The 25,494-nt window shown below is 36.2% G+C and overlaps 1 protein-coding gene across 3 annotated transcripts in view; it reads left to right on the forward strand.

Moving 5' to 3' along the window:
* The window catches only part of LOC120527806 (alpha-1,3-mannosyl-glycoprotein 4-beta-N-acetylglucosaminyltransferase B-like), a 127,347-nt gene that overhangs the window by 44,861 nt on the left and 56,992 nt on the right, over positions 1-25,494 (forward strand). For all 3 annotated transcript variants that reach the window (XM_039751647.1, XM_039751649.1, XM_039751648.1), the window contains exons 2-7: positions 3,043-3,204; positions 4,447-4,587; positions 5,874-6,007; positions 6,957-7,003; positions 10,447-10,560; positions 19,750-19,825. In XM_039751647.1, the coding sequence (XP_039607581.1) occupies positions 3,043-3,204; positions 4,447-4,587; positions 5,874-6,007; positions 6,957-7,003; positions 10,447-10,560; positions 19,750-19,825 (674 nt within the window). The remainder of the gene's footprint in view (positions 1-3,042; positions 3,205-4,446; positions 4,588-5,873; positions 6,008-6,956; positions 7,004-10,446; positions 10,561-19,749; positions 19,826-25,494) is intronic.

Below are 25,494 nucleotides of genomic sequence, written 5' to 3' on the forward strand. Positions count from 1 at the left end.
AGAAGAATGTATCCAAATCTGACCCAGTGTGATGCAACGAAATCTACTGCTCTATGTCGTAGTGAGAGGGCATTGTTTGTGTCAAGAAATAACCCACTGATAGGAACAGGCAGTTGCCGGATCCCGGAATAGAGATGGCGTTGTACAAAAACCCATCGACCGAGAAGATACTGTCGTTCATTTTATAACAAAGGCTTAGGAAGCAATCATCGCAGTACAACGAAAATAGCAAGGTGCGAAACCAATGCCAATGGTCGAGAGAGTACCTTCCTGTAGCAGGCTACGGAAAAGACTCCCAGGCGCACACATGGCCAAAGTAAAAGGTTACGCGGTCAGGCTAGGTATAGAGCGGTGACGTGACACCAGTGGGAGGGGAATGAGAGAAGAGCGGGGAACGCTGCAGTCTGAAGGAGGAATAGGAATCAAAAAAGCGGCGTGTGTGTATATGGGAGGCCACAGGCAGCGTGGGGAAGGGTTTGGAAGAGGACAAATAGGAATCAAGAAATGCCGTGTGGGCTGCATGTGGGGGGGGGGACCGGTTTTAAAGAGGAAGCAGGATGAACCAATAGGAATCGAGAAATGCCGTGTGGGCTGTGTGTGGGGGGGGACTGGTTTTGAAGAGGAAGCAGGACGAATCAGAAGAGAAATATAAGAGATATTTATCATATGAAAGTAATGCAGTAAAACATCTGGTATTGACACTCTGCCTCCTTCCTTTTACAGGGTGTGGAGTAAGAAAAACTCTTATCATAATTCCACAGAATTTCACACATAATAATACTTTTTTCTTCCAAACTAAGTTTGACAAAATCTTTTGCACTTGTAGTGGAACAGGATGCTCCTAATGGTTAAAAGGACATTTTGTTGGTGGTAGTATCTGTGGGTGTTTAGGGAAACGATTGTGTGGCTGTATTTGGCAACTGAAGTTTTAGACAGGGTTGAACTGTATTACATCCTTCTTTATGTGTATAATTTCAAATTTCAAACTTTTCAGGACATGTGTAATTTTTTTTTTTTTTGTTCACTTATCTTTGTTTTTCACTATATGTGTTTCCTCTTTGTATGTCTACCTTTGTGATTTCATAATTACACCTGTCCCAGTCACTCAGAAATTGGTAACTGATCTATCTCTCTCAACTCCATTGTGCTGGAACACAATTGTAAAACAAAAAATTCTTCTAGAAATTCTAATTATCAACACATTCAATGTAAAGTTTTCCATAGAGTTTATCATTACTCTAGAAAGCATTTCCTGATGGGTTTAGCTCCTGATTCACTCTGTCACCAGTGCTCCCTTAAAGTACCATGCACTTTTCCTACACACATTCTTGGAGTGTCCCACTGTTGTAGTTCTTTGGGTCTCAGATGCTTTCACACTCTCTTCCATTTTATCTGTTTCTATTTCTTGCTGTCTCCTATTACTCTGCTCCTTTTAAACTCCTGTACATTTTTTCTCTTTCTGTTCATTACCAGTGCATAATGTCAATAGCTTCACTAGCAGCCAAAGTTCTTAATGTTTTCCAATGGAAGAACCCTGACTTTGTTACTGTATCTGTCTATAGGTCCTCTTTTCACAGCCTTGTTCTGTTTGAATTATCAGCTGCACAGATCAGTGGTGTACAGGTTCAGAATCAGCAAGTGGAAAAACACTATTTTGATTATTAAGTCATGGATGACCGCAAGCCTATGATTCTACTTCATTAAAATTTGCAAGTTTTCTATTACTTAACGAAACGTATGGGCCTTTATGTTTTATTAATTTAAATTTTCTCTCCGTTTAGTATAGTTCTGGGGGTGGGTTGGGCTGTGGGGGTTTCAAATTCATATATGAGAATTTCTTTTACCACTTTTATCTTTTTCCTATTTTTTTAAATTAAATTTAAAAAGATAAAAGAAATTAAACTTTTATGTTATTTTTAAACTTTTAAACGAACTGAGTGCAACATACCAACAGTAATGCAGTGTATTTTTTTTTTCTTTTCAAATGTCCTGTATTCAGTTGATTATTCACCTTGTCACCATTGTCTTCTGGATCTAGAACAAAACATTGTATAATCTGTACAGCCTCACTTTCCCCACTGTATTTGATCAAAATACAAATACAGCACTTTTTTATTGATGCTTCTTGGGGTTTTCAAATTTTGTGCAGCAGGCCTTGCTGTTACTGTGCGTTTGTGCACATGAGTGCTAAGCCCTTGTCTAGTGGTCCTATATAGCATGGAGCACCTTTTGAGAGAAAGCCTAGGTGTTTTGAGTTTTGGTGATGCAAGTCTGGTTTGCCAATCCTGTCTTGGATTAAGTAGGTTTAACAACGGACGGATAAATTTATGGTGCCTACCATTGTGATGCTGTGCTGCCTATTACAATAGCTAATTATTACTTTGTGTATTCCAGTTCATTTGCTTAAATTTTAAATTAATGACATTTGCAGGGTGTTATTACTGCCTTTTCATATTTCTGAAAAATGTTTATGAATCATCTTACAGTTTATCCAGTAACCTGGTCTTGCTTTGAATTCTGTTATTGTTTATTATATATAAATCAAAGGTTGAAAATAAACAGTGGCTGAGGAAGACTTGATATTTATTTGTTATTTATCTGAATTTAAGATTAATGACTCCAAAGCAGAATTTGGTAATCACCTAATTTCCCACTTTGAGAAATCAATTCCTTTTTATATGTCTCCAAGTGATGCTTCTTTAGAGTTTATTGTAGAGTATGTTGATCATATTTGCTAGCAATTCATTTTGCTTAGAATATTGTTTAACTTTCCTTGCAACTGTTTAGGCATGTTCATTAGCCACATTTTGCTGTTTGATGTTAATATTTATTTTTTTATTTTAATTCAGTCATTTTACAACAGATTCACTTTCCAAAATGTTACCTTTGGTTTTCATGGTTTGATATCAAGCTGAAAAGTATAGAATGCAATGCACATTTACAGTTACAATTATATTAACATAAACCCATATACAAGATTACAGAAAAAAGTGAGCCTGTGTTCCTTAATAGATGATTCAAATGAGCTTGTTTATTCCACAGAAAATGAAGTTGATGATTTGGCATACCAGTTTTTGCGGCTCCATGAGAGACTGCAGGTTATGGAGGAAGAGAGTCTGAAATCGTCTCGTAATCTTGGAAACCTCCTGCATGACCTTAGGGTTGCAGTATCACTAAAAAGAAATATCAGCATTAATCTCACAGGTAGCTGTTTTAATTACTTATTTCTTTATAATTATTTTGGAGTGCTCTGAGCCCCAAGTGTTCGTCATATGATTAAATCCAAAAACTCTTTTACCAATTTAGTATAGAAGTACATATCTCAGATTTTGTATAGCTAGTTATTTTTCTGTCCATATTGCAAAAGGTAGAATCGGAACAACAGCTGATAGGTGTGATATGCAATATTTATACAATAGTGCTAAATAGAACAGTAACATAAGATGACTGTGGATCACCTAAAGTATCACTTGAACTAGAGCAAGGTTGTTTATCTTGCTTTTTCCACTATAGATAGTCAATCTTTGATCAAGTGTGCGGTGTTCTTGGTTTGTGCTTCTGCTTACATATATGTTCATACATCTGTGAAACCACAATCCTTTCCTGTGTTTACCATTTATTTGAAATGTTACCACTGCTCCTAAGTATAATATACTTTTTTTTTAAATAAAAATGAGTCACAGTTTTTGCTTGTAATAAATAATGTGGTTGCCATTTGTAGAATGTGATGTTTGCTGTAATATTGTTTAAATCAGAGGGGTATGGACTTCAGTATTACTCCTTGTAATTTGTGTTCACCTTGGCTGTGTGATCCTTAGAAAAAAAACCCAAAAAACATAGTCACTATCAACAGTAAAAATTCAATTCTTGTATTTGTAATACTTTAAGGAAAAATTTTGGTACTTGACTGTCTTCTCATTTCTATGTTGGATGAATAGAATAGAGAATTCTAATATCAATTATTTATATGCCGATTATATAAATGGCACTGCAAACAAAGACCAGGTTATGATGATGCCGTGCAGGTGTAAATTACAGACAAACGTTTAGAGATTCATAACATCCTGCCATAAACTACCACCTTTTAGAGCATTGTGCTCCAACATAAATAGCCTGAGGGGTGGTGAAAGGTGGAGCACATTCAGCCCCATCAGATCTTTTCCACGGTGTTCCTTCCCATATTTAGTCTAGTAGAGGTCTTCATAAGAGTCTGATGCACACTAAAACAGAAATGTAATGAATAAAAGTTTAATCAGTCTAATTCATTGTTACGAGAAACATTGTTTTCAGGGTTTAAAATTGAAGCAAACAAAAAAAATGAAAAATTGGTAGAATCAGAACTGAAACAATCCAGAGATTGCTTATAGTATTTGTATGACTGTCCAATGAGCCTGTTTTTTGTTAGTTTTGCATTTTGACATTATTTTTTGTTTTAATATTTTTTAGATTTTTCCAGATGGAAAGAAATTAATAATACAGCACAACATAAAAATCCCCCCACAATCTTGAATGTACTTCTGCCTCACCTGAAGAGACATGAGAGCAGTTTATACCCAAATGTTCTAGTTGGACAACAGAGGTCTGGAGGTAAAAAACGTTTTCAAGAACTATCTTACAAATAGTTTTCAGTGATTTTTTTTTTTTTTCTTTTGTTCATGGATAATCTGACTTAATTCTGTAATAGAGACCAAGGCTTCAAAAATCCACTTGCATGCCTCATTTCAGTTTCAGTAGATGTAGTAATTCAGTTTAAGGGGACTACAGAGCAATACACATTATACTGTTTGATATCACTATACTGTATTGTTCTGAAAAATCATCTCATTCAACAGATTTAGGCCTGTGGAACTATATTGCATTCATTATAAAAAAAAAAACAAAAAACTAACTGCCTTAAAATGTCAACTGACTAAGATTTTTCATTTAAGGTAATGAAATAGTTTATTTAATGGTGTACAACTCTTATTTTAGTGAGTGTCACCTACAAGTATTTATTGAAGTCAATGAGATATTAGTTATTTTCATTGTGCATAACTACACATATAGCTTCCCTCAATCAATGAATTCAGAGCTGAAATATAAATAATATCTGTATCATTTTTTGTTTTAATTCACATACTTTGCGTAAACTGTATAATTTACTAGTTAATCGTTTGCGTTTTTCTCACTTACAACTGTTAAGAAGAAATGTGATCCAGCCTATGAACACCTTCTGCTGCAAGTCTTAATTAATTAGGTTGACTAAACAAAAACATGAAACCTCTGTATAATGGCGATAACCTACATTTAGTGGCTACAACTCAGGACTTACCCACATTGATTTATCACAGAATTATTTTATGCCTTGCACAGTATAGCTTTTAAATAATAGGCATCACTGGTGGTAAACAGATTGGCTTTTAGAATGAGTATATGTAATCGTGGTCCATAGGCCTTGATGGTCCCCGTGAAAATATGAATTGCTATGCCAGATTTCTTTAGAAAATTAACATCTAAAACACACAGAATATTTAAACCATTTAAATTAAATTTTCAGAAATTCAGACTTTTAGCTTGTTACTGGAAACAAGTTAACTCTGGGTAGAAATGAAAACTTCTACACACTGTGGGACTCTGAGTATACTAATGCAGACATCAAATATTGTTATATGCATTTTTTTTTCTGTACCTGACTTTTTTAATGACAGTGCTCCAGAGAATAAAATACGCAAGGTGTTATTTAACTATGGAATATGCGCATACTATCATTTTTGGTTCACCATTCAGATCAAAAGATTCAAGTAACTACCATGGAACCTGACTTGAATTAAATGAAACTGTGACAGACCATATTTGCTTTTTAGTATTACATTTTTTTTTTTTATCTTTGACAGTTTCTCTTGTATTTGGCATTCCTACTGTGAAGCGGGAAAAAGAAAGCTACTTGATGGAAACTTTGAAATCACTTTTATTTGAGCTGACAAAAGAAGAGAAGGATGACTCTGTCATTGTAGTGTTCATAGCTGAGGTAAACTATTGATCATAATTTAACTGATGCCTGTGCACCATAGAAACACCACCACAGCCTGTTATCTTTACTGGGCAAGACTTTGTTCAGACACAAACCCCAACATACATTCAGTTATTTAAAATGTTATGGGCAAGTGATATTTTAAGATACTATAAAAATGTTTGTAGTTCTGTATTAAAGAGCTTGTCAGTATGTCAGCAGTGTTGGAGGTCCTTAGTTTCTTTCTTTCTTTTTTAAATATTCTTTGTAAAGGTGTACTACTAGACAGGAAGATGTAGTAAAGTTTTATTTGGGTTATGTATCTCGTATAGTAGCCAGCTGGGGCTCATTAAATTGCCTTACAAACAGCTTTAAATCTGCTTTGTGCCATGTTTTCTTAGTTCCATATCCTGTTCACTTCAAGACATGAAATTAGTACTACTCGTTCACTAGCTTTTGAAAAACATTCATTCTTCTTTCTTAGAGATTACATTTCTGTCTTTTCAGTGTACCAAAGTTACTTATTAGCACTGTTAACTCTATATGAAATTTTATATCTATTATAAGTAAAAGATAATTAACAGTAGGTCCGTGATCCAAAAAGAAATAAGCCCAATTTGAAGTTTAAAAGGCATACAGACTCCTTCCTACATTGTGTTTGAAAAATAATTTGGAAAATACTCCAAGATATTAATGCAATTAGCTAAACGTTGTCTCTTTTCATGTTAATACAATTCATTGCTGTTTTTCAGTCATTTGGTGCACACTTTTGTGCATTACAACACATTAATTACAGCTATTAAAAAGTAAATCACTGCATTTTTTTTAAACTATCTGATGGAGGTCAAGACAATGACCAAAACTGCACCACCTCATTTTGTTGTATTGTAATTTTGTATAACAGATTATTTTGAATTAATTATCTGTTTGCTAATGATGATAATGCAATTTTTTTTTCCTCCTACAGGTGGATGTAATGTATGTGAATGGACTAGCACATGCTATAAAAAATGCGTAAGTGCTGTTTTCCCCTCCCCCCAGCTCATTGTTTGCCCTTATTGCAGCTTACTTATGGTGAGAAGCACCTGTATACTAAGCTTCTGGTCTGTGCCTTGAAAAACAAAACTAGGCATCAAGCACAAGCAGAGAAATTGTACCTTAGCAGCAAAGAATGCCATGTAGGCACTCGCTGAACACATACATGCTTGTCTTTTATTTTTTAGAATCTTAATTTCTGATTTTGTTTTAATAGTTTTAACACTAGAATCCTTGAAGCAAAAAAGTAATAATTTCAGACTACCTTAAATTCCTTCGCACCTCTCCATCAGCTTCTTTGTTTTGCTGATGTGTCAAGCAGCACAAGTAGTAGTTCTCCAAGCTCAAGTCTGTTTATCTTGGTGTGAGGAGCCTGGATTTGTATAGGGTACATAATATATTGTTACTTGGAATGCATACATTTCATTCGTGTTCCATGTCGACAACGATCTGGGTAAATGTAGGATGACAGGAAATGCGAGGCAAGAAATGTCAAACACATAACTAAAACAGAATTTCTTTTCCATGTTATAGTAAAAATTAATAAAATCTTGACATGAAATGTATATTGTGTGAAGACTGAAGTTCAAATAACAGATATTTTCAAAAAAGGTATAACAAAACAAGTATGCCTTTATTCAAGAACATAACTGAAGAAAAAGAAATTCAATTTACATGTTGCTCTCTATGTAAAAACCAAAGTCCATTTTATCGATGGCATGGGTGGGTTAGAGGTAAAAGTGGCTACCTCTAAATCAAGAGATTGCAGGTCTGAGCCTGGGTCTTTACCACATTTTGCATTTTGAGTAGTGTGCTGCTATTGCTATTATTATTATTATTATTATTATATAATAAAAACATACATTTGATTTGAGTCTGTAACACCCGTTGTAAATTTTTGCTACTTGTTTTTTTTTTTTGTTCAGTTTTATTCTCTCAGTCACATTCACGTGGTACAATGGACTTGCCTCTCCCTCTCTGAGTTGATGATGTCTATCTCCATTCTTTTCACAAGAGCAGCGATGACTACAGGTGGTGCTGATTTGATGTCTGGTCAAAACTATTTATTGTACCAGCAATCAATGATACGTTGCCCCATGGCTGCTATCGGACTATAATGCCGCATTTGCGCTTTGACAACAGACACCTGTGCAGAATGTGTGAAAAACAACAGATGTGCATGTGCAATGCTACTCCTTGTTTAGGAAAAGATCCCAGTCGTCCCACAGGGGAAAGACTTTCCAAGACTGTGGTCATAAAACCGTTTTTAGACAAAGGCAGAAACGTAACAGCAGATGCCTTCTTCATGTCGTCTTCACTGGCTAATAAACTGCTGCACTGCAACATGAGTCTGCTTGGCACCATAAAGTGGGACAGGAACTTTACCTGCATCTAAACTCACTTCAGTATGCGTGCAATTCTCCACACTAGTGTTTAGATCTGGCAGCGCCATGGTGACAGTGTATGTGCCCAAAAAGAAGTCTGTCTGCGTTCCCAGTACTATGCAAAAATCTAAAAAAAAAAACAAAAAAAAAAAACCACTTCAAATGACATAACGTTTTCAAATTATTGCGTTTTCATGCATGGATGTGTATATGCGTGCATGAGAGGGACAGAGACAGATCTGATATCATTCCAGTGGTTACTGGAATATAAAATAAACACTTTCACAAAGTATAACGAAACAAGTGTGCTGTTATTCAAGAATAAAACTGAATAAAAAAAAATTCAAGTAAAAACAAGATACCAAGAAAACATGGAAAAACTTTATACCAGCTGTTACAGACTCAAGGCAAATGTGTGTTTTTATTATATAATAGTAGTAATGACAGAAGCTGACTACTCAAAATGGAAATTGCAGTAAAGACCTGGGATCGAACCAGCAACCTCTTGATTCAAAAGCAGCCCTTCCTACCTCTATACCAGCCATGCAACTGGTATTTGAGCTTTGTTCTTTATATATTGGCAGTAACATGTAAATTGAATAATTTCTTTTTCTTTGGTTATTTTTGAATCAAAAAGTACACTTGTTTTGTTATACCTTTTCTGAAGGTGTTTATTTGATATTTGGACTTCAGTCTTCACACATTATACATTTCATGTCAACATTTTATTAATTGTTAGTATAACATGTAAAAAAAAAATATTTTCGTTATCTGTTCGACATTTCTTGTCTTGCATTTCCTGTCATCCTACATTTATCCAGATCGTTGTAGATACGGAACACACATGAAATGCATGTATTTCAAATAACATATTTTTACCCTATACAACTCCAGGCACCTCACACCCAGATAAACAGACTTGAGCTTGGAGAACTTCACCTGCTTCGTTGAGGAAATGGGATAGCAGGCTGCTTGGTGATTGACACATTTGAAAAACAGACATGCTGATGAGGAGGTGTAAAGGAGTTTAAGGTGGCCCTGGATTACAACTTTTTTGTAGGCTTCAGGGATTCTATTGTTCTGTATGTTTTGGATGTTATTTTGTGGTGCTTTTAAAAATGTAGTGATTACCATGCCGACACCCACTGCAGACAAACATACGGCACAGGAAGAGTAGGAAAATATAAACTTTTTTTTTTCTTTAGATGGCAAGTATTTCATTTTTGCTGCCTTTTCCTTCCAAGAGTTGACCTTCAACTCTACTCATACTTACTCTTTTGTAGTGAAATTTCACCCTGCCTCTTGCCTCGAAAGCTTGCATATTGTAATCTTTTTAGTTATCCAATAACAGGTGTCATTTTGCTTGCCTTTTCTCTACCCTGCCTCTGTAAATAATTTTAGACTTAAAGACTGCAGTAATGTGGTTTATTTTGTACATTCTTAAATACAATATGAGAATTGGGGTCAGTGGAAAGCCTAGAGAAAATATGAAAATGGGTATTTGTGGAAGTCAAAAATCTTTGACCACATAAATAGGCCCCCCAGAAAATACTCTGTGTCCACAACCAGAGTATTAAAAGTGGAGAACAGTCCTCTTTATTTAGACATATACCAAATTTATTCATTCTTAGAGGTTTTAGAGATGGTGTTTAACCCCAATGAAATTGTCATCTCCATATCATAAGAATGGGTGACTATTAACCACTCATCTATGCCGTCTGCACTAATTAATAAATGAACGAGACCATTACATTTACCTTTATCCCACAAGAGTTTAAGTTAAGAGGCATACCCTCTTAACCTACATAATATACCTGTACATATTGTAAATATTTTCAAATACATACATTCATTTAATTCTGATGTGACACATTGAAGTGTCATCTGAAGTTAAAAGTACATTTAGATGACTCTGATGTGCAATATATAATGTGCCTGTACAAATTTAAAAGCAAAACCTCTATAGAACAAAGAATGAAAGCATACATTTTTGTTATTGCTTGAATTAACTGTTTAATGTATAATGTTCTCCAACAGTTTTCCCCAAGATGTGGAGGCTGGACTCCTAGAAGTGGTTTCTCCATCTTTTGGATACTATCCAGATTTCACAAACCTAAGGGAAACTTTTGGGGACTCAAAAGAAAGAGTTAAGTAAGTGTCAACAAATACAGTCATGTGTAAACTATGAAAACTATATAAATTATAAATTATATAAACTATAATTTTCTTTAACTCTTATAGTGGTTACAGTTTTTGAACTGGCTAGCTAATAAAAGTAAAATGTGAAAAGTCTCACAGTGTGCAGTTGTAATTTTGATTGTTTCTGAAAGCAGACTGACATGGATGTAATATGCAAACCCTTCTTAAAGCACTACACTTTCAATGCAACCTTAACATTCCACTGCTTTATACTGTATAGATTTCATCACATAAAGAAAGCAGTATTGCTAATAACTAATGTGACAATGTTTCTCCTATGTTCTGTTTTAATTCTTAATCTGTTTAGAATATTAAAATGTTGCAATAATCTGTACTTAATAATTTATCTGAGTTTAATTTAATAATTTGTGTGTAAGGACTATTGGCATTTTGCACATTAACAACAATAATACAGTTAAAAGATCAAACATTTAAAATATATTAGTGTGCAATAAACTGTTAAACACACACCCACGCTGGAAGTTCCAAGTTTAATTCTAGGTCTAATTATGGTCTCAATAGCTTACCTAGAATACTGCTTTGAGATGCACTTCTCATTTCAAAATGCTTTCTTAACAACTGCTTTCAATATAAAATGATTCTCATTCATGACTTTCAGTTTTGAGATGAATTTAATTTAAATTTTAAGATGCTAGGATAGATGCATCTGTGGAGCAATTTCAAATTATATTTTTTTTGTACAGCATCTCAGAATTGTTTACTGCTTAACTTACTCCTGTCAGATGCGCACTTTAAATCCTTGCCTGGGCTAAAATAAGCAGTTCTTTGCTTTGCAGATATTTAGAACATTAAAATATCTGCCTGCATGGTTCAATTCAAAAATGATAAAACAGTTAAATGAAGACTTTTTGTAATAAAGTTCTGTATACGAGAACAATCACAAGATCACATGACAAGTATGATTCGATAAAGTGGGTAGTCATAGTTTTAAAATATTAATTTATTGTAGGGAAAAAAACAGCTCAGGACAATGCCACTGCCATTCATAGGCAATAATATTGAGTAATAAACCATCATCCTTTATTAATGACAGCTTTGTCAGATGGCTTATTACACAATAATACTGTAATACTGGTTAACTTATCTAAAGCTTTGTTTTTGTAACTTATTAAGGCTGAGTATTTGACAGTGGCTTCTAATTTGAGCCGAGTTTCTCTTTGACTAAGGTTGAGTATTTTAGCTAATGTTTCATTCTCTTAAACTCTTGATCAGCAGTTTTCATTCTAGACATTCCTTCGTTTTTTGCCTTTGTGTCAGTCCAGCTAGCTCTTTTGACCCAAAATTCTTTTTTGCCTTAGTGCTTTTGTTACTTTTTCTAATTTGTACTATAGTACTCTAACTTTATTTGAACACTTTTCCAAACTGCCTTCTGTCTGGTTTTTATGTCTTCACTTACGTATTACTTCACTTAGCTATGCTGCTTGTTGTTTTAGTCTCTCACCATACAACAAAACCCTTTTGGTGCTCAAGTGCAATGACATAAAACCATGACAGCAGAATCCAGTAGCTTACTGTTAGCCAAAAGTAATGCTGTTCTCAGATTTTTTTTTTTTTTGGCAGAATTAAAAAGTATTTTATACAGAATAATTTGTTAGTACAAAAAAGTAAGAGTTCCTGATAGGCTGTCACTCTTTGCCTCTTTCTGTAGAAGCACATGGTTCATTCTGTTGTGCAACTCTGAGAGTATGAAGATATGCTCTTAAAAACATCCGCTCTTGCAGAACTTTGAGGAAACTCATCTTCCATAAAATGGGTGATCCAGCATCTTGCTGCTCCCTCAACTGAAAGCCAGTGATAATTTTCCTCCTGCAAAACTGCAGCAATCCATTTGCCTCCAACCTGCATTCTGGAATACCCTCAGCTACCCTATTATACAGTGCATCCGGAAAATATTCACAGTGCATCACTTTTTCCACATTTTGTTATGTTACAGCCTTATTCGAAAATGGATTAAATTCATTTTTTCCCCTCAGAATTCTACACACAACACCCCATAATGACAACGTGAAAAAGTTTACTTGAGATTTTTGCAAATTTATTAAAAATAAAAAAATTGAGAAAGCACATGTACATAAGTATTCACAGCCTTTGCCATGATGCTCAAAATTGAGCTCAGGTGCATCCTGTTTCCCCTGATCATCCTTGAGATGTTTCTGCAGCTTAATTGGAGTCCACCTGTGGTAAATTCAGTTGATTGGACATGATTTGGAAAGGCACACACCTGTCTATATAAGGTCCCACAGTTGACAGTTCATGTCAGAGCACAAACCAAGCATGAAGTCAAAGGAATTGTCTGTGGACCTCTCGGACAGGATTGTCTCGAGGCACAAATCTGGGGAAGGTTACAGAAATATTTCTGCTGCTTTGAAGGTCCCAATGAGCACAGTGGCCTCCATCATCTGTAAATGGAAGAAATTCGAAACCACCAGGACTCTTCCTAGAGCTGGCTGGCCATCTAAACTGAGTGATCGGGGGAGAAGGGCCTTAGTCAGGGGGGTGACCAAGAACCTGATAGTCACCCTGTCAGAGGTCCTCTGTGGAGAGAGGAGAACCTTCCAAAAGGACAACCATCTCTGCAGCAATCCACCAATCAGGCCTGTATGGTAGAGTGGCCAGACGGAAGCCACTCCTTAGTAAAAGGCACATGGCAGCCTGCCTGGAATTTGCCAAAAGGCACCTGAAGGACTCTTAGACCATTAGAAACAAAATTCTCTGGTCTGATGAGACAAAGATTGAACTCTTTGGTGTGAATGCCAGGCGTCCCGTTTGGAGGAAACCAGGCACCGCTCATCACCAGGCCAATACCATCCCTACAGTGAAGCATGGTGGTGGCAGCATCATGCTGTGGGGATGTTTTTCAGCGGCAGGAACTGGGAGACTAGTCAGGATAAAGAGAAAGATGACTGCAGCAATGTACAGAGACATCCTGGATGAAAACCTGCTCCAGAGCGCTCTTGACCTCAGACTGGGGCAACGGTTAATCTTTCAGCAGGACAACGACCCTAAGCACACAGCCAATATATCAAAGGAGTGGCTTTAGGACAACTCTGTGAATGTCCTTGAGTGGCCCAGACTTGAATCTGATTGAACATCTCTGGAGAGATCTTAAAATGACTGTGCACCGATGCTTCCCATCCAACCTGATGGAGCTTGAGAGGTGCTGCAAAGAGGAATGGGTGAAACTGGCCAAGGATAGGTGTGCCAAGCTTGTGGCATCATATTCAAAAAGACTTGAGGCTCTAATTGCTGCCAAAGGCGCATTGACAAAGTATTGAACAAAGGCTGTGAATACTTTATGTACATGTAATTTCTCAGTTTTTTATTTTTAATAAATTTGCAAAAACTTCATTGTTCAATGACTTCAACGTTGTCATTATGGGGTGTTGTGTGTAGAATTCTGAGGAAAAAAATGAATTTAATCCATTTTGGAATAAGGCTGTAACATAACAAAATGTGGAAAAAGTGATGTGCTGTGAATACTTTCCAGATGCACTGTATATCTATATAATTTTCTAAGAGTAAGCTCATTCATAATATTGTATCATCTCGGGGAATAGTACTTGCAAACCTCTTTCCTCAAAGTAGTAAAAGACCTTGTCACCTTGTGCCTATAAATGGTACACTGGTTGCCAACCCTGCTACACACCCATTTTCCCATCTTCTGCCTTTTGGAGCAATTTATTTCTTCAAAGCCAAATGAATGCTCTTAACTGTTAGCTCTTCCACCTCGGAACTGTTAGCACTTCATGAGTTTTGACCACTTAAATCAGTAGATACTTGATCACAAAATCATTTTAAGTTACCTAAATATGGCGGTGAACTTTTGGGATTTATCTTTATTGGATATCAGAGCAAATATAAAGAGGGATTTGGGGGTGAGTCTTCCATCTTAGCATTTCCTATGTCTTCAGGATCTAAGAGAGCGGGATCAGTCAAAATTCAGCTTAGATTTCAGTAGATATGATTAAAAAAACTTGCCAACCATGGATTGTGAAAGTGACAAGAGTGTTGCAAGCACTATGGAGAAAAGAAGGTATCTAAAAAAAGGATCTATATAAGTACAAGTCTTTTTAAGAATATTCATGGGCAATATTCATGAATGTGGCTCTTATACAGTCATATGAAAAAGTTTGGGAACCCCTCTCCGCTGCCTGCATAATAATCTACTATACTTTACTTTCAACAAAAAAATATAAGTGGTATGTCTTTCATTTCCTAGGAACATCTGAGTACTGGGGTGTTTTCTGAACAAAGATGTTTAGTGAAGCAGTATTTAGTTGTATGAAATTAAATCAAATGTGAAAAACTAACAAGGGGACCCACATTTTTTGCACAGTCATTTTGCAGATTTGAATGCATGTAACTGCTCAATACTGATTACTTGCATCACCAAATTGGTTGGATTAGTTCGTTAAGCCTTGAACTTCATAGACAGGTGTGTTAAGGCCCATCAAACTGAGTGTAAAACTAAGAGGAACATGGCTTTTGCAGCTGCTGCACCTAGTCTGTGACCTCTTCACCTCATTACATTAAGGAGTCGCCTTCAGTTGAGGTGTGAAATTTAGTATTATGGGCAGCACAGCAGAAAGGGGAAGGGTAAAAGAGCAAGAGGAAAACCAAGGAGGTGGTGGGTGGATTGCACCAAGGAAGATAAGCAATATATAGAAATACTTTGGAATTAACAGAGAGATGCAGAGAGGAGCAATAAGACCACCAGATCCTTAAATGAAAACGGAGAGGAAGAAGAACATTTCAGTGAGTAGTACTGGCCTGACAGCAGTATAGACAGAGATCTTGTCGCCTCTTAATCTTTTGCTTAAACTGAAAAGGCTCAGCTCTTTTAATCTTTCTTCATAACTCATCCCCAGTAGCCCTGGCATGAGCCTTTCTGCTCTTCTCTGGACCTTTTCTAGCATTGCTATGTCCTTTTTGTACACTATGTGCCACTACAAATCCTAAATCCTTCTCATAAGGTGTACTCTTGACTTTTCCGACATCCCATTGTGTATTCAAACACTTAAAAGCATCTATTATACAGATGACGAAACAAGTAGTACTATTATTCTTTATTTAGCAGCCACCTTTGTCCAAGGTGACATACACATAGAATACATTTCAGTGGTTGGCAAGAAAGTACAAAATTAACAAGTAATCCTAAGCAAATTTTAAGTGGAAGCTTAGTGCTTTATTTACTTCCAAGCATATAGCAAAATTATCAGTGTAGTAAAATCACACTTACTTTGAGAGATCAAGAAATTGTGAATTCCCAAAAATAAAGCAAAGGAGTGGAAAACTTAAACACTCCCACCATGTCTGTAGACATTTTTAATGCATAATAGAAGCTGAGGGAAACGTTGTGATTACACCTACACTGTATTCACTCATACTGAGCCAGAATATAGTTACCAATCAGTCTAATATGCATGCCTCCTGGAATATGTGAAGACATTTGAGTGGCCCAAGACCATCTGTGCCAACAAGGAGAAAACCTGCAAACGTCACAGACAGCAGCTTTCCTGAATATCTAATCTACACTGCATTCGGAAAGTATTTACAGCGCATACCTTTTTCCACATTTTGTTATGTTACAGCCTTATTTCAAAATGGATTAAATTCATTTTTTTCCTCAGAATTCTACACACAACACCCTATAATGACAATGTGAAAAAAGTTTATTTGAGGTTTTTGCAAATTTATTAAAAATAAAAAAAATTAAGAAATCACATGTACATAAGTATTCACAGCCTTTGCCATGAAGCTCAAAATTGAGCTCCGGTGCATCCTGTTTTCCCTGATCATCCTTGAGATGTTTCTGCAGCTTAATTGGAGTCCACCTGTGGTAAATTCAGTTGATTGGACATGATTTGGAAAGGCACACACCTGTCTATATAAGGTCCCACAGTTGACAGTTCATGTCAGAGCACAAACCAAGCATGATGTCAAAGGAATTGTCTGTAGACCTCCGAGACAGGATTGTCTCAAGGCACAGATCTGGGGAAGGTTACAGAAAAAATTCTGCTGCTTTTAAGGTCCCAATGAGCACAGTGGCCTCCATCATCCGTAAGTGGAAGAAGTTCGAAACCACCAGGACTCTTTCTAGAGCTGGCCGGCCATCTAAACTGAGCAATTGGGGGAGAATGGCTTTAGTCAAGGAGGTGACCAAGAACCTGATGGTTACTCTGTCAGAGCTCCAGAGGTCCTCTGTGGAGAGAGGAGAACCTTCCAGAAGGACAACCATCTCTGCAGTAATCCACCAATCAGGCCTGTATGGTAGCGTGGCCAGACGGAAGCCACTCCTTTAGTAAAAGGCACGTGGCAGCCCGCCTGGAGTTTGCCAAAAGGCACCTGAAGGACTCTCAGACATTGAGAAACAAAATTCTCTGATCTGATGAGACAAAGATTGAACTCTTTGGTGTGAATGCCAGGCGTCCCGTTTGGAGGAAACCAGGCACCGCTCATTACCAGGCCAATACCATCCCTACAGGAAAGCATGGTGGTGGCAGCATCATGCTGTGGGGATGTTTTTCAGCGGTAGGAACTGGGAGACTAGTCCGGATGAAGGGAAAGATGACTGCAGCAATGTACAGAGACATCCTGGATGAAAACCTGCTCCAGAGCGCTCTTGACCTCAGACTGGGGCGACGGTTCATCTTTCAGCAGGACAATGACCCTAAGCGCACAGCCAACATATCAAAGGAGTGGCTTCAGGACAACTCGGTGAATGTTCTTGAGTGGCCCAGCCAGAACCCAGACTTGAATCTGATTGAACATCTCTGGAGAGATCTTAAAATGGCTATGCACCGACGCTTCCCATCCAACCTGATGGAGCTTGAGAGGTGCTGCAGAGAGGAATGGGCGAAACTGGCCAAGGATAGGTGTGCCAAGCTTGTGCATCATATTCAAAAAGACTTGAGGTTGTAATTGCTGCCAAAGGTGCATCGACAAAGCATTGAGCAAAGACTGTGAATACTTATGTACATGGGATTTCTCAGTTTTTTTATTTTTAATAAATTTGCAAAAACCTCAAGTAAACTTTTTTACGTTGTCATTATGGTTGTAGAATTCTGAGGAAAAATGAATTTAATCCATTTTGGAATAAGGCTGTAACATAACAAAATGTGGAAAAAGTGATGCGCTGTGAATAATTTCCGGATGCACTGTATGTTCCTTTGGCTACGAGGCAGAGGTGCTAACCACTGTGGTACCTATGGGAATATAAATTTGTTTGATAGCAAGGAGGCAGTTGGGAACATAGAGGAATTTTGGGGTATCACCCCTGTAAACCTGTTTAGTTACAAACAACAATAAAGCAAAATAGGTGTGTGATGCATAACTTGGACTTTGATTCTGGTCAATAATCAGAACCCACCTTTTCCATTTTTTTAAATGGAAAAGTAACCGGAAAGAATGGGGCTTGTTCCAGACATCATGACTGTCTTCTCCAAGCGGTGGAAAAAGAAGAGGATACTGCTAGCAACAGCACCCCTTCTTGCCCTGTAGTGGTAGTGTTTACCTCAGTTGTGCATGTCTGAGGACTGTCAAGCATACATAAAAGACACTTCCTTTTAAGTAAGATGCATTCATGATACTGAAGCATAAAGAATTACAGGTATTAGGAGGTCTCTGTTTCTATGGAACATGCACAACTACAAATAGCCTTCTGTGCTTTAGGCAAGTGGGTACTTATTTCTGATTTACTGCCAATGGGCTTTCAATGTTAATTGCCTGTTGGTTTAAAATAATAATAAATAAACCATAGAAGCACATCAAAATTTATTTACAGTGAAGGCACTCCATTGCAGTAACACTAGAATCCCTGAAGGCTATGAAAAAACTCGTAATCCCTGCCCACCTTCAATCCCTTCACACCTCTTCATTCAGTGTCTTTTGTTTTGCAAATGTGTCAGGTATTCCATCTCCCCACCGCCACAGAAAGAGCAAAAAGCTCTTCCAGCTCAAGCCTTGTTTGTGTGGGAGTGAGATACCTGGAGGTGTATAGGGTAAATAATATATCGTTGTTTGGAACACCTGCATTTCATGTGTGTTCCGTGTCAACAAAGATCTATGTAAGTGCAGGATAACAGGAAATGCAAGCAAGGAATGTTGAACACATACCTAAAAGACAAAATTTTTTCATGTTTTAGTACTAATGACAAAATATTTACATGAAGTGAATAATATGTGAAGACTGAAGTCGAAATATCAAACACTTTCACAAAAGGTACAAGTATAACAAAACAAGTGCGCTTTTACTCATGAATATAACTGAAGAAAAAGAAATCTGGTTTGTATTTGCGTCGTTGGAACAACTGCTTTGGTAGTACAATGGTGAGAGCTGCTGACTTATAATCAACAGGTCACAGGTTCTATCCTGGCCGTTCGCAGTCGTGTTCACACTCCCCCAAATCTGACACTGCTGTCTTCAAATAAAGACGTGCTATAACAGAGGTGAGCTCAGATGAGGGTTCTACATCGGAGAAAGAGAACAGAAGTCCTCCTCACAAGAAAACGTCCACTCAGATATAAGAACAATGCAGCTTCACCTGGTGTAAAGGTGAAAGATGGCACCGTTTGGATGCATTTATAAACATTTTATATGTTACTTATATAAAAGCCAGATCAAATGTTATGTACCTTGATTTATTTACGTATCTTCCTACAGTGTAAAGTCATAAGTAGACTGCAGAGCTTCCTCTGTTTGATTAACACAGGAATGCTCACAAAGTACATGTGTACTGATGTGACTTTAGCTGCAGGTGGAAGCTGCTGTCACACCCACCGCAACTGTGTTTGATCTTATTCAGGAAAAGATTCTAGTCCTCTCATGGCAGAATGACTTTCTGAGACTAAGGTTATAAAGCTTTTGAAACTGATTCTGGACAAAGGCAGAACCGTAACAACATTTGTGTTGAGCTTCCTCCTCAATTGCCCCTTTACATTTGTTGCTGTGTTTTATAACTAATATGTGTTAACAGTCATACAAAATTCACATAGAAAGCATGATACAGCAGAGTAAATAAATTGGAAATGTTTTTCTCCTTATGTTTAGGTTTGCTAATTTTGTATTCCTAATTTTTATGGTAATTTGTTTTTGTTGCGGTTTTTGCTCTTTTAATGTAGGTGGCGTACAAAACAAAATTTGGACTACAGCTTTTTGATGCTATATGCGCAAAATAAAGGAACCTTCTATGTTCAGGTATGGTAATCAGTTTATAGAGTGCAGTTCACATTCTCTGTTAACACAATCTTTTTCTAAACAAAACAGGATTTTAATAAAAAAGGCACAACATGGCAAATTAAGATGGTAGGTGTGACTGTAATTGTATTTAAAATGATAATCTTTATTTAGGCCTGTTTGATTTACAACATTTACAAAAACACTGTAAAACTCTTTTATAAAAGACAAATTTCAGCTAGTCAGGTTTTTGAAATGTGTTGTTTCAAGAGTCAGGTTTAAATCTGTATATCAAGTAAACACTACCTAAAAATGTATCAATTAACGCAAAATAGAAATCATTCAAATTTCAAATATTACAAACTATAGATTTTTTATTTTCTCACTTTTCAGTGTAATATATGACAGTAAGCTTGAAATATTCACTCTAAAACTGATTTTGACAAGTTCAAAATTTCAGTTGAAGATTAGTTATTTCAGAAATCCTCTAAAAATGCAGTTTATTTTCAAAGCATTCTGCATAATACTTATTACAACTAAGCAGAAAAAAATTAGTTCCTGTTAAACGGAACAGAAACCTCTCCAAGGGTGAGGTAAATGTAACATATCTAAAATAAATCATTTCAGATGTTACAGTATTAGTGAGTTCATGAACAGTACATTCTTATGATTAAACATTTTAAAACATTCAAATTTGAGTGCTTCCCAGTAAACCCTTCACATTACCCTGTGTTCACCACAGAAAATTTGTGAATATCCATTGTTCAATTACTGATTTGACAAGAAAGCAGCAAGTGCAAAAACCAATGAGCTAGTCACTACCATGCCATAATACTCTCCCCCATTTCTGTTTTCAACCTGCTTTATTAAGGTAAGATTGCTCTTCTTTCATCATTTGGTTACCAAGCACATAGTTTGTTTTATTACCCATGTCAGATATGTTTTGAGATTATTCACATAAGGATGACAGAAGTTTTGAGGTAAGGTAGGTATAATTATTAATCATGGCAATGGAGAGTGGTAAATGTGTTGCATGTTCATTAGCAAATATAAGTAAGAATTTCACTACTTTGAATACGTACCAATAATGACCTATAAACCTAAATTATAAGTGACAATGCACTGTATTATTAGACTTATGTTCTTCAACTTGAAAGCAGCATTATGAGCAGAGCCTTCAAATATGTTATTTTGGAAAGAACATCATTTATAGACCAGTCACTACTGTAGATTAGGTACGGTTACAGAGTTAGTCACTTGGTTTGAAACGTGTCTATATTTTTACTTGCCAGAGATGTAGCTGGCACTGCTTGTTTGGCATATTCCTCTGATAATACCAAAGACTAGTTTTACATTAACTGGCACTCTTAAGTGTACATTTATGGTTCAAATTATTACATGTGCAAAGTACATTGAAGTTATTACATGCAAGTGCCGATCAATATGCAAGTCGTTGCCACTCTCTGGCTCTATGACTGTACAGGATCTGTCTTCTATGTAGTATCACAATACTATCATCCTTACCTTGAAACATGATAAATCAGAAAAGTATACAAATTGTTTTTTGGTATTCTAAGACCTTTGCTTTTAGGCCACAGTGTCTAACTAAATTCAGTGGTCCTTCAAAATTAATATTTTAGTACCCACTTTCAAATGTACTGTATCAGTAAAGATGATGGTACCATTATTTTGTACACTGGGATGAGTATATATTGCTCATTTCCAATTCAGGATTTGTCCTCTGCATTTAATCCACACAGGGCTTTACCCTGCCCCTATACTGTGCCACTGTGGTCAGGTTTTCCTCATTTATAGCCCCATGCCGAGTTAGGAAATACTTCACACACTGTTTTCATGGTAAAAAAGAACCTAGTATCAGTCCATAAAGGTAAGTATTCTTACAGCTGGAATGCTTAAGTGACTTGCATAAGGATTTGAGCCCATGACCCTGTAGTTGAAAGTTCTTTAGCCACTAAGTTGTATTTATGTTGTTCTGCCAACGTTTCCATAAGAACAGCAATTTGGGACACATAAGTAAAAAATGTTTTTTTCTTTGTGTCAATGACCACTCTGCCCCTTGGCTCAAAACTTGACATTCTAGTTTACGATCCACAAAGCTTATTTTTTTACTTGTTGCTGGGAAAGCATAATTTAAACTATTATAGACAGACAAGATTTAAATGAACATTGTTTAGTAATGAATTGGCATGGTGCTCGCTAAAGAATTAGAGAAACATGAAAAACAAATATTTCCACCTTGTACAGTATTGTTCAGTAAATTAAATAATTTTGGAGTTGATTTCTTTGTTACACTCTAAGTACAACAAAAATACATCTATTACTCATTTATATTTAGGTAAAACAACCTTACCAAAGGCTTCTTTTGGTCTTCATAACATTTATAAAACATCAGTAGATGCGGATATTCATCTCTTTGCAGTGGGGCATATTGACACGAATGTAAAATGACTTACTATGAAGGAGTCACTGGTCTTGTCCTACATATGTAATATCAAGAAAAATGCATCTCAGTTAATCCACCTCTGACCAATCCAAAGTGAAGTTTTGTTAGTTGGTCACATTGCAGAGACAAATAAACACAATATCGATGCTTTAAGTTATGAAGACCCAAATTAGTGTTTAAGGTCTTGTTACATAACAGTAAATGAGTAATACAGTAGATGCATTTTTGCAGTACTTAAACTACAGTGTTACCGATTTCCATTATACAAAGAGTATAAACTGCTGATTATGTCTGAATAAATAGAACTAGAAAAAATTAGGACACCATGTACTTCTTCATGCAACATATTTTGCAGTATTGCTGGGTTTCTCTTGTTCTATTTGCAGTATGTATGTACATAGTGCATGCAACTATTTTTTGTTTTAATAAATGACTTTAGCTAAACCTACTCATCTGAGGTATTGCTTTCACTAGAAACATTAAACAGATTAAACATAAAGTCGTAAAACAGTATCAATTTAGATTTTTGTACTCTTTCCTCATAGTTATAGGCACTCAGGTTTACGTTTTATCTTCTAAATGATTTTTGATTAGTTTACACGTTTTGGATTTTGTCCAGGTACTCAAGTTTCCTGTAACATTAAGAGCTGGTATGATTGAGTGTCTGCTTACAGGAAGTGTTTCCAGTCCAGGTTATGCCCTGTGTTATGTCTACTAACAGAACAAATTGTAATCGTATTATGCAATGCAATCTCTTCTTGTATGTTGCTCTGTTCTTATACTGTTAGTATTGTATTGAGGATTACTTGTGTTCTGTTCTGTGTATTGTATTTACTCTATTTTTGACACTCGTGGCACGCCCAGCCTACCTTGAAAGAGGTCTCTCTCTGAATTGACTTTCTTGAGATCGCATTCCATTTTTTCCATGTAACAAATCAGAGCCTGTTAAAGCCCATTGCTGCACTCCTTGTGTGATTTTTGGGCTATATAAAAATAAATTGTGTTGTATTGAACTTATGCTGATTCAGCTCATCACAATTACAAACCAAATATTGTGGGTCTAGAAAATATATGAATGGATGTTATTTTCTATTGTAGAGAAATGTTGTATCGTTTTAAATTTAAAGTAACTGAATAAATCAATAAAGATTTATTTGGAATCTTTACTCATAGATTTCCTGTTTCTGAAAAAAGGCAGGAAAGTAAGTTTAACTTTATCTTTAGACTAAGCTATAGAGAATAACAGTAAGATATCGTTTAGAATTCTAAAATGCTTTAATGTCATTTAGCTGTTGCCACCATCTGCTTGCCTTGTCTTTGTTCATTCCTGTTTAGATCTTCTCGACAGACTTTGAATTAACTCTTATCCCACGATTTCATATTGTCCTGGTATGTGAGTTTCTTCGGGACTAGCGAAGTGCCTTTACAGGTAACTTCAGGCTCTTTTCACTGATGAAATAAATTGAGGCAATCTCTGTTTTCTTTTCACAGATATCTTTGTTAGACAACAAAAAGCTTGAAAATGAGCCCTTGGGCCATAATGTCTGTATTGCAGTCAGGCTGGTGGCATTATGCAGTCCATTGAATTACCTGGAACAGCTTTTTAACAGTCTGCCAGGAGGTATATAATGTGTCTTGTGATGGCATCTTAAAAGCAGGCTAATCCAATCCACCCACAGAGGACCTGGGGTATTTATTTATTGTTGGCCTGCCTTCTTGTTTGAGCTGATAATAGTGACTGAATCTTCGGCTAAATGCATCCTTGGAGAGTTTTCAGTTACCACTTTCACAAGAATCAGCATTTTGTCAAAAACCCGAGGGAGGAAAGAAGAAAACACGAAATATGACAGCTGCTTTTAGCACCCTCATTCAAAATTCATGTAGTGGGCTAATGTGAACAGAGGGGAATAGTCTGTGTTGAGTACTAACAAACCACATCAGCTAACAAATTTGTTCACATTAAAGGCTGATTTAATGGGCAATTATTACTTGTAAAGCTGCTCTGCACGCTTTTGTTATCTCAACTTCTTACTGACAAAAAGCTGCTAAATTATTAATGTGTGTTGCAGATTTCTCCGTTTTGCCATAAATTCTCCTGATGCATTTAGAAAACATTGTTAACATTCTTCTGTAATGAAACAAATCTAGTCACTCTTCCTCATTTGTTTATTTTATATTGTACAACTTTTTTTGTATCAAACATGAATTAAATTCTTACAGCCTGGAATCAAACCTGTGAAATGCTAATTGTGCTGTAGGTTTGTTTCTTAACTCTAGTGGGTATCTTTTGTGAGTAATGAAGTTTTGCCATGTTCATGTGTGGACTTCTGTAGAAACAGATTGTCTTTTACTAAAATTTTGTGTATCCAGGTATGTTTAATATCCTGTTTCTGAGCAAACTATTTAATGTGTTCCAGATTGCACCCAGTTTTGCTGTTGCTTTCTCTCTTGACCCTGAATGAGATTAGTGAGTTAGGTAAATGGATTAATGATTATTAATCTTATCCCAGAGAGATGCATCATTTTTTTACTGTAGATGTCTTTGGTGAGCCTTGGTTTACACCAAGATTTTTAAAAGCTTTCTAATTTAGTTTTGATTTCATTTTCTGAATCCACTTTATCCAAAACAAGGTCATATGTTTATGTTAAAGTAGTTTTAGCTGTCTGTCTTTTTATAGAAAGTAACAGAAACAGTAATACAACTGAATGGATCAAAGTAAAGAGACCTCGTTGTTTGTTTTGTATGAGTTTCATGCCAGCCAGATGGGATGAATGACATTCCTAATTTGTAAGTAAGACCTAGTATATGGGTTCAGATTATATAGTGTTTAAAGGATAAAATGATCTTTGAGGGTTAATAAAGCAAAATATTTTTAAAGTGGCTGCTGTAATGACTTTTACAGTTTCTCACATTTATAATCACACTTCCGACAGTGTACTGCCATTTTTAAGAGTTGCAATTTTATCTAACCTGCACATCTTTGAGTATATGAGAAGAAAACCAGAGTACCTTCAATAAAACCTCATATAAATGTAGATGGGGATATAAGTTCCACACGGACCACAATCAGCTGTGTGAAGCTTGTAGAAGCTGGGTCTGAGAAGTAGCACTAGCAGTACTGATCACTGTCCCAGCATGCCAGTCTAAATGTAGACTACTCTAAGCAAAATTAAAATGGTACAGTACATCAAAATCACATTTATTTGCCAGTACTTAATGCACAGG

This window comes from Polypterus senegalus, chromosome 4, assembly GCF_016835505.1.
Source record: "Polypterus senegalus isolate Bchr_013 chromosome 4, ASM1683550v1, whole genome shotgun sequence".
Lineage (NCBI taxonomy): Eukaryota > Metazoa > Chordata > Cladistia > Polypteriformes > Polypteridae > Polypterus > Polypterus senegalus.